Raw genomic sequence first — 8459 nt, 5'->3', positions numbered from 1 at the left:
AAAGAGTTGAAATGGATCCTTAAAAATCGAAACTTCAAATCTGGATTTTATATATATATATATATATATATATATATATATATATATATATATATATATACACAGTGTGTGTGTGTGTGTGTGTGTGTGTGTGTGTGTTTTTTTTGTGTGTGTAGGTGCAGTCTGCAGAGTCAGAAGCTAAGATTGTCTCCCAGTACAGTGAACTGGTTAATGAAGCCAAACAACAGTTCCAGAGGGAAGTAAGCAGCCTCACTCCAGAGATCCAGGCCAACTGGAAGGGGCTCAGTAAGAACACACACACACACACACACACACACACACACACACACACACACACAGGCAGTAGGTTGAATACGATAACACTTACCTTTTATGAAAGATGTGATATTTGACTTACAGGGGACGCTGCAGTTTTATGCTACAGTAAGGTTCTTGTCAGGAAGAACCATCCAGAATGTTTTTATGATGTCTGTATTCAGCTGTTACGGTGCAGATGTGTTCATGTTAATGGAAAAACCTAATTGATTGTGACACATGAAGCTAACACGTAAAATGAAACCTTGTGCTGCCCTCTGGTGGCCTAGTCCTGACAGCGCTGACTATGATCTGCACTGTTCCTGGTTCATATCCGGCTGGGGGACTCATTGAACCCTCTCTACTGTTACTATATGGGATAGATTGCTCTCCCTGAACATCAACACCTGAAGTGGAGTTCTTTAGATAAGAGACGTATTTTCAAAATCCTTTTGTGTCTTTGTGTGTGAGCTGGTAAACTGTCAGTGGATGACCTGAACTCCCTGATCGCCCACGCACACCGCCGCATTGACCAGCTGAATCGAGAGCTGGCTGAGCAGAGAGTCAGAGAGCAGATCCACATTGATGTGGCGCTGGAGCAGCAGAAGCTGGAGGACCAGAAAGCCCTGGAGAAAGCGGTTGGCACCGCCCTGCAGCACATCAAGGAGGAGACCCGGCTGGAGCAGGAGAGGAAGGTACGGAGATAGAATGTGGTTCAGGGTTCGCTGACTTTGATCTTCATACATACAGCCTGCAGACAGATACTGGCTGCTGAGGCCAGGAGATGACTGGGGCTGGAAACTGTCTCCAATGTATCCATTGTTATCAGTGTACCAGCTGTACAGTATCAGTAATTCAATGTTTGTGTGTGTGTAGCTGTCTGAGTTAAGGGAAGTTATGGAGGCAGAGATGAGGACTCAGCTTCGCCGTCAGGCGGCAGCTCACACAGACCACGTCCGAGATGTCCTCAAAGTCCAGGAGCAGGAGCTAAGAGCTGATGCTGAGCAGGTGTGCACACATCTCTACATTCTGCACACACATGCAGTTTATATCAGAGCACACTGATCAGTGAACTGTGTCTGGTGCACCAAGAGCAAAATGTGGAAGTTGATTTGGAAATGCTTCCTCTCATCTTTAGTGTTCTTGTTCTGTGAGCACATACTGCCTCGTTACATCAGTCGAGCTACACAGCTCTGGTGGACAGGTGAATAGATGGAGTCAGCTTGGTGCATGTAGCGTCCGCCTGTCCACTCTACTCGCTCGTCGTGGTGCGTGTCTCTGACGGCCTGTCTAGCTGCAAGCATTCCTTCAAAGCTCTGCTGTGGGTTGTGTTCAGGTCCTGAGCAGCAAGATGCTGGAACAGGAGACCCGCTACCGTCAGCTGAGCCAGGAGCAGCTAGATAACTTCACCCTGGATATGAACACTGCCTACGCGAGACTGAAGGGGATGGAGGAGGCCATAGACAGTAAGATATATGTGCTCACACGCCGTTTTGGAAAAGGCCAAGAAATACTATGTGAACTGAGTGATCAGCCCCGTACAGTAACGGCAGCCAGTCCTCTGTCCCTACACTATTTTACAGAACATTTTGTAATGTTATCTACATTAAAATAAATGTTAACACTGGTTAAAAGGGGCACCACCACCTTCTCGGGGGGGGGAAACATAAAATGTAATCAAATGAATCGAATCAGTCAGTCTTACTACCTGGAATCAAAGCAAACAGATGGAAGTTTTGCATTTTTCAACACACAGCTTCAGAGCAAAACCAAGCGTAATGAGTAGTGTGTGAAGGTTTGGCGCTTTGAAAGTACAACATCTTGATGTTCCACGTGTTCTCAGGGATGACACCTTGTGCTCTATTAAACCCTGTCATGTAAAGCCCTTCTTGTCTTTTGAACGCAGGCCATGTGGTAGCAGAGGAGGAGGCCCGTAAAGCCCACCAGCTCTGGCTCTCTGTGGAGGCTCTCAACTACACTTTAAAGACTGCTGAAGCTGAGGTCCCCACCATCCCACTAGAGGGCGCTGCTCAGGCTGTGCGAGACAGCTGCCATGACAACGACTTTGCATTGGCTCTGTCATCGGCTCTCCCAGAAGAATCCCTGCAGCGCGGCGTGTACAGCGAGGCCTCCCTCCGTGCCCGATTCAACTCCCTGCGATCGCTGGCACGCCGGGTCGCCCTCATCGACGAATCTCACAACTCCTTATACCAGTATTTCTTGTCCTACCTTCAAGCTGCGCTGCTGTTTGAAGATAAACAGGAAGCCCCACCCACCCAGCTGTGCAGTGAGGACTTAGACCCATTCAAGCTTCTGTCTTATGCTAGCTACTGCTTAGAGCACGGTGATCTGGAGTTAGCAGCTAAACTGGTGAATCAGTTGAGAGGAGAGGCCAGGAGAGTGGTGGAGGACTGGCTGACTGAAGCCAGACTCACACTGGAAACCAGGCAGGTAGTCAATTTGCTGTCTGCTTATGCAAATGCTGTGGGGTTAGGAACCACCCAGGCTCCGTAGGCTGCCACGCTCATTGAACCTCTCCCCCTGTGTAGGCTTGACAGTCTCACAAGAGACTTCCACTGGTGTATTCCCTGAAGTTAACCAAGTGATGGATGTTCATATGCAACATCAGATTATTTGTTTTAAAGCACTAAGTCACTGTGGATGATGATTTGTAAAATATAACTGATGCACCCCCTCAATCTCGTCTCGTCAGTTCGGTCCCACACTTTTGCTTCAGGTATTTATTTTTGGCTAATTTCTTTTCTTTTTTTGTCAAGTGTTGTGGAAAATGAATCCGAACATTGATTAAAGAATTTTTCATGCTGCATTTTATTTCTGTCAATACTGCACGTGTACAATAAATCATGAACAATAATGCTGTCTGTTCAGTGTCTTTGTCGCTCCCTCCCAGCAGGCGGCTGCATCTGAGGATGGCCAGAAAGGGTGCCAGGCCGACGGGTCTGTGAGGCAAATGTTGCTCATCACACTTTCAGCTGATATTGTGCTTTAGTGCTGCATATTCCTAAATAAAATGACAATTATAATAGAACCACAAAAGACTTGACACTTTACCGACCCTTAACCCCCAGAATGACGACAAAACGACTCCCAACACAGAGTTCTGAAACACTTGTTTTATTTTGGATGAGTGTTACTGCTTTACATACAGTTTTCTTGCCCTTCACACACAGAAAGAGGACAGAAAGAGCTGAATGATTGTTGTTAAACACCTTAAAAGCTGATTTTTGGACCTTTTTAAAAACCTTAAATTAAAAATGTCAATATGCCTTCCTAATTGTAGACAAGTTGAGACCACATACTTGGTTAGGCTTAAATGTCAGCAGAAGTTGGAGCTGCCCAACCTGATGTCAATCAGCCACAACTCAAAGTTCAACAATCCTTCAATTTAACAAGACATTTAATTATTCTTTTAATACGAGCTTTATTTTATTACAAACGATTGAGTCAAGGGTTAGATGGGGTTCTCTCTATTTTATTCTGTACTGCTGCGCATCAGCGTGGGGCCCCGCAGGACACTGACACATGATGACTGACTGAGGCTCTTTGTTTACTGCAGCAAGCTGCCCACGAGCAAGGCAGCAGCCCTCAGCAGCAGCTCGGCTCCTGCCAGTCAACAGGGAGATTAATAAAGCACACACTGAGTAAACCCCTAAGACCAGAACCTTCATACACGATACCGACCATGTTAAACTCATCGCTGCAGCTGCACTGTGTACCTGTACTGTTAGCTCACAGCGACGTCAAACATTTAAAATAAATAATTTCCTTTCAAATTTAAATTCCCTTGCACTGATATAAGACCCTGTAGCTGTAGTAGAGTTCAAAACTGTGGAATCTTGTTCGAGCCAATCAATACACTTCTATTAAAAGGGCAGTCCTGATGCAGCACTGAGAATATAATACCACCACGTTGTTAAAGCTGCATTTGTTTGTTTTTGCAAGCTCCAAACAACATCTGACACATCACCACCCTATGAAGCTGACACAGGACATGGTCACAGGAGAGGGCTTTGTGGTACCGGATGAAGGCTACCTGGCATGTGTGCTGGCTTGGCTTGACTCGGCATGGAAGGGATTTGCATCTCCATCATGTTAACAGGACTACCTGGCTGAATGAATAGGTTCAAGAGAGCTGCGGTGGTCGAGCGAGCTAGAGAGTGAGCGAATAGAGGGAGAGGCAATTAGTGAGAAGCAGAATTTCACGGCGGCTGCTTTCTGAAGCACAAATAAACACAGCCGCTCCCCCACACAGCCCTGTAGGAAGGAGGTATTCAAGGCACCACCGTTTCCGTTGAATAAACCCCATTTTGCTACGTTTTGTCGGCGCCCCTGCAGTCGGCCATCTGCTTGGAGGCGAGCTGGCACGCTTAGGCCCGGCCCACCTCAGCACGCTTAAAATGGAAATAACAGAAATGAACGGGGCACGGTTTCACTCTACAACAGCCTCTCTGTTAGCTGTTAGTTAGTCTGGTCTCCTCTCTGGCTCTGTAGTGCTGAGCAGGTAGTGTACGGTGGCTAAAAGAGGCTCTGGGAGGATTTGTCACGAGTGACACCTTCCACATGAAACATAGTCATTTCACCCACTGTTAATAGAAAGTATTGATTAGTGCAGCTTCAACTGTTTTGTTTTCAGTTGGTTTAGTGATGTGGAGGTCTGTTCAGACTGCACCTTGGCCCATAAAAAGCTCCTCCTCTGTTCAGCACATTTGATCAAGACCTGCATGAGTCCAGGAATTTTGGGTTGTCGCCACATGGCTGAATGCCCTTATTGTAAGTGGCTTTGGATAAAGCGTCAGCTAAATACATGTAATGTCATGACAGCTGCTTGTGGCCCTGGCTGTGATCAGGTAGGTGCAGAGGAATGATGTGGGTGTGGCCTGAGGCTGGCGGTGGAGGTCATTAATCTCCAACATGGATTATTAAAACATGTCTGTGTGTCTGAAGCCTTGCTGATGACATTTCAAACATCATGTCTGGTGGGTCCATGTTATGTTGAGTTGGCTTCCATGAGCTTTAGGATTCCTTCATATGTTATAATTTAAACAATGCCAGTGAGGCGGTGCGTATGTGAGCAGCCTCTGACATGAGGGATGTACGCATGTCTTCATCACATCGCTGAGAGTACCCTGAGTAAAGCCTGTCACCCCGCGGTTTAGTGAACATCAAACTGGTCGGTTAGAAGCAGGGAGGTTTATGTCACAATGACAGTGATCCAGATGAAGTGCTGCTGAATACATCACAGGGCTCAGGGATTAGGAACTCTATCCACAAGCTGTACTCTGTATACTCATCTAAAAACAACGTTTAACACAACTGTCAGGGTTTGGGTTCTGAGTGACAGCTGCTCGAGTGCTGCATTTCTAAACACACTAAAGAGAAACGGTGACAAGGCAGATTTAAGGTAGCAACTATTGACAGTGGGGGTTTAAGCAAACGGTCTCTGGATAACCAAAATAAATACTTAGGTCATGTAAAAATTTATATTCTGAGGAGGTCATGTCAGTACCGTTAGAACTAGAAGGACTAGGGTGTGATATTGTACTGTTGTGCTGACTGATCCATCTTTCCTGTGTGACCAGAAAGAAGGTTCAGTACAGAAGACTATAATCACAATACCGACACCATCACGATACAGGGTGGAGCAGACAGTGTGTTCAGACGTAGTTAGCTTGATATTGTTAGTAAGTAAGTAGCTTCTTGTCCTGCCTGTAATCACAACGCCATGTGAAAGATGCTTCTGCGGTGAGCTCTGTCCTGGAAACAGCAGAACTCTGGTACATGAAAAAAGCAAAATTAGAAATATGGTTTTATTGCACTACGACGTTTACTGTGACTACATCTATGCTTACTGTGGGAATCAATATCCTCTCAACACAGAACGTGTGGGGGCTGGGCTTCCATAGGTTCAGCACATTTTTAACAGCCCGATCACACCTAGTGACAATATTTTCTACCTAATTCCTCCCCAGTCCCAACTCCAACCAAACCGTGATGACAACAGACAGCGTCTCAATAAACAGTGAGAGCAGAGAGGACATGAAGAGGGGCTCAGTCAGACGCACCATCAGTGCTGCGGTGAGTTTTCAGTGGAGCAGCTCTCTGCTGTTTCTTCTTATAGCTGGGCCAGCGGCACACTGGGCAGCAGTGTCTGCCGGCTGCCAGCCACACCACAATGCAGTGCTGGTGGAAGGCGTGGCCACAGGGCAGGCCCATCAGCAGCTCCTCGCTCACAAAGTTCTCCAGACACACCACGCACTCCGAACACTGCAGCACGTCACAGGGCCACACCGACCAATCACAGAGCTGATGGTTAGAGACGCCTTCAGGTGCGCTGTAAGATGGTGGCGGTGAGCTTCCGTTACCATGACGACAGAATAAGGACGAGTCCATGCTACCGTGCACAGAGAGCTGTGTGTTGCTGTCCTGGTTGCACTGTGACCTCTTGTGCATGTTGCCGCTGTGTGGAGGTCTGCTGGGCCCTGCAGGCTCCCTACTCTCTGTGTCTGAATGTGAGCTGTCGGTTTCTTCTTCCAGCTTTCCATCAGACTCCTCCCCCTGCTGAACAACAGCTCTGAACCTCCAGGTCGGCAGGGCTTTAATGTAGTCCATGTTTACTAAGGGGCGAAGCCAGAGATCAGGGAATGCCAAGCGCTCAAATAAGAAGTTGGGATCATCCTCCCAGTCTGAGTGGTCAGATGGGACCTGCTGTAGCGATGCGATTGGGTGGAGCAGATAGGAAGTGTACCAGTCCCACAGACTGGCCAGCCACTCCAGGTTGGTGGTGCTGTCCTCTTGGCTTCTGACGCCACAGCGGCGTTTCTTCTCAAAGTAGTCGACCAGCAGGCCGTGGGCCAGGTAGGTAGACAGGAAGAGAGCTGGGTGGGATGAGTAGAAGGTCCAGTCAGCTCTCACCAGGCTGGCCAGTGTGGTGGTGTCAGCATAACGTAGCAGCTTCAGACTGTAACCATACAGGGTGTCCAGATAGGGCAGCTGCAGGAGAGCCTGGGGGGGGGTCATCAATCAGTAATTAGTGATCAATTATTATCAATTCAACTCTCCACTCTGTGAAACAGTAATAGTAACAGACGTCTATGGTTACATACATTCAGTAGCCACTTTATTAGGTACACTTTTCTAATACTGGGCCTCAGAACAGATATCCTGTGTTCTCCTGCTGTAAGCAGCCCATACAGGATGGGTAGACTGTGGCCACAAATGGATGCACTATTCCCCACACCCCTACACCACCACCTGATCTACTGACACAAGGCAGGATGGATCCTTGTTGTGTACACCAATTTCTGACCTACCATCTGCAAGTGGCAGCAGAAATCGGAGAAATCGGAGCAGAGATCTGATGCCAAGTACTCCACGCTCAAAGTCACATAGATCACATTTCTTCCTCATTCTGATGTTTGGTCTGAACATGTCCAAATGCACTTACTTGCTGCCACATTAAGGCGGATTAGATGTTTGCATTAAACAAGCATTGTACCTAATAAAGTGACCAGTGAGTGTGTGAATCCCTACATGCTTAGACATAGTTGACACATATGAAGGTTTGTCAGACATCCCAGAAGACTTCAGAGCATACGTCTTGTCCACACCTAAATGAAGTCATAATCCACAGTATTACTGTATCACTTTATTTTAAGCCCCCAATTTAACATTTATCCACATAAACATATTATTAAAAGCTTTGGAACACACAATAGCACACTACTACAACCAGTAGTACAAGTAGTTTTCCTCTTTTTTTCCCTCTCAGGTGAGTCCTGAACCATCCCTTAGTTATGCTGCTATAGGCCTAGACTGCCGGGGGATTTCCCATGATGCATTGAGCTCCTCTCTCCTCTACTTTCTCTCCCTCTGTATGCAACCTTATCCCATTATTGCATGTTACTAACACAACTTCTCCCCTTTCTGGTAGTCTTGTGCTTTCTCGTCCCTCTCCTCTCTCCTCCTATCACTTCCTGCAGGTGTTTCTGGCTCTGGAGCTGTGGAGTCTGGATCTGTGGCTGCGGGTCACCTGCTGCCCCCGTGTTCCTGCTCGACACCCTCTGCTGCAACGACTATTGTTACTAGTCCTATTGTTATTATTGTTATTATAATCATTAACATTACGATTGTTACCATTAACACTA

General features: G+C 46.9%; 2 protein-coding genes across 2 annotated transcripts in view; one reads left to right on the top strand and one right to left on the bottom strand.

The window, feature by feature from the left end:
- LOC123958130 (MICOS complex subunit MIC60-like) overlaps positions 1-3169 on the top strand; it is a 3675-nt gene extending 506 nt beyond the window's left edge. The window contains exons 3-7 of the mRNA XM_046031352.1: positions 156-285; positions 766-989; positions 1171-1302; positions 1631-1760; positions 2201-3169. Of these exons, the coding sequence (XP_045887308.1) occupies positions 156-285; positions 766-989; positions 1171-1302; positions 1631-1760; positions 2201-2808 (1224 nt within the window). The 3' untranslated portion in view covers positions 2809-3169. The remainder of the gene's footprint in view (positions 1-155; positions 286-765; positions 990-1170; positions 1303-1630; positions 1761-2200) is intronic.
- Positions 3170-3408: 239 nt separating this feature from the next.
- The window catches only part of rnf103 (ring finger protein 103), a 23805-nt gene continuing 18754 nt past the window's right edge, over positions 3409-8459 (bottom strand). The window contains exon 7 of the mRNA XM_046030362.1: positions 3409-7317. Within this exon, the coding sequence (XP_045886318.1) occupies positions 6364-7317 (954 nt within the window). The 3' untranslated portion in view covers positions 3409-6363. The remainder of the gene's footprint in view (positions 7318-8459) is intronic.

Source organism: Micropterus dolomieu, linkage group LG19 (assembly GCF_021292245.1).
Source record: "Micropterus dolomieu isolate WLL.071019.BEF.003 ecotype Adirondacks linkage group LG19, ASM2129224v1, whole genome shotgun sequence".
In the NCBI taxonomy this organism is placed as follows: Eukaryota; Metazoa; Chordata; class Actinopteri; order Centrarchiformes; family Centrarchidae; genus Micropterus; species Micropterus dolomieu.
Note: the sequence above shows the minus strand (reverse complement) of the source record. Positions and strands in the feature narration are given on the sequence as shown.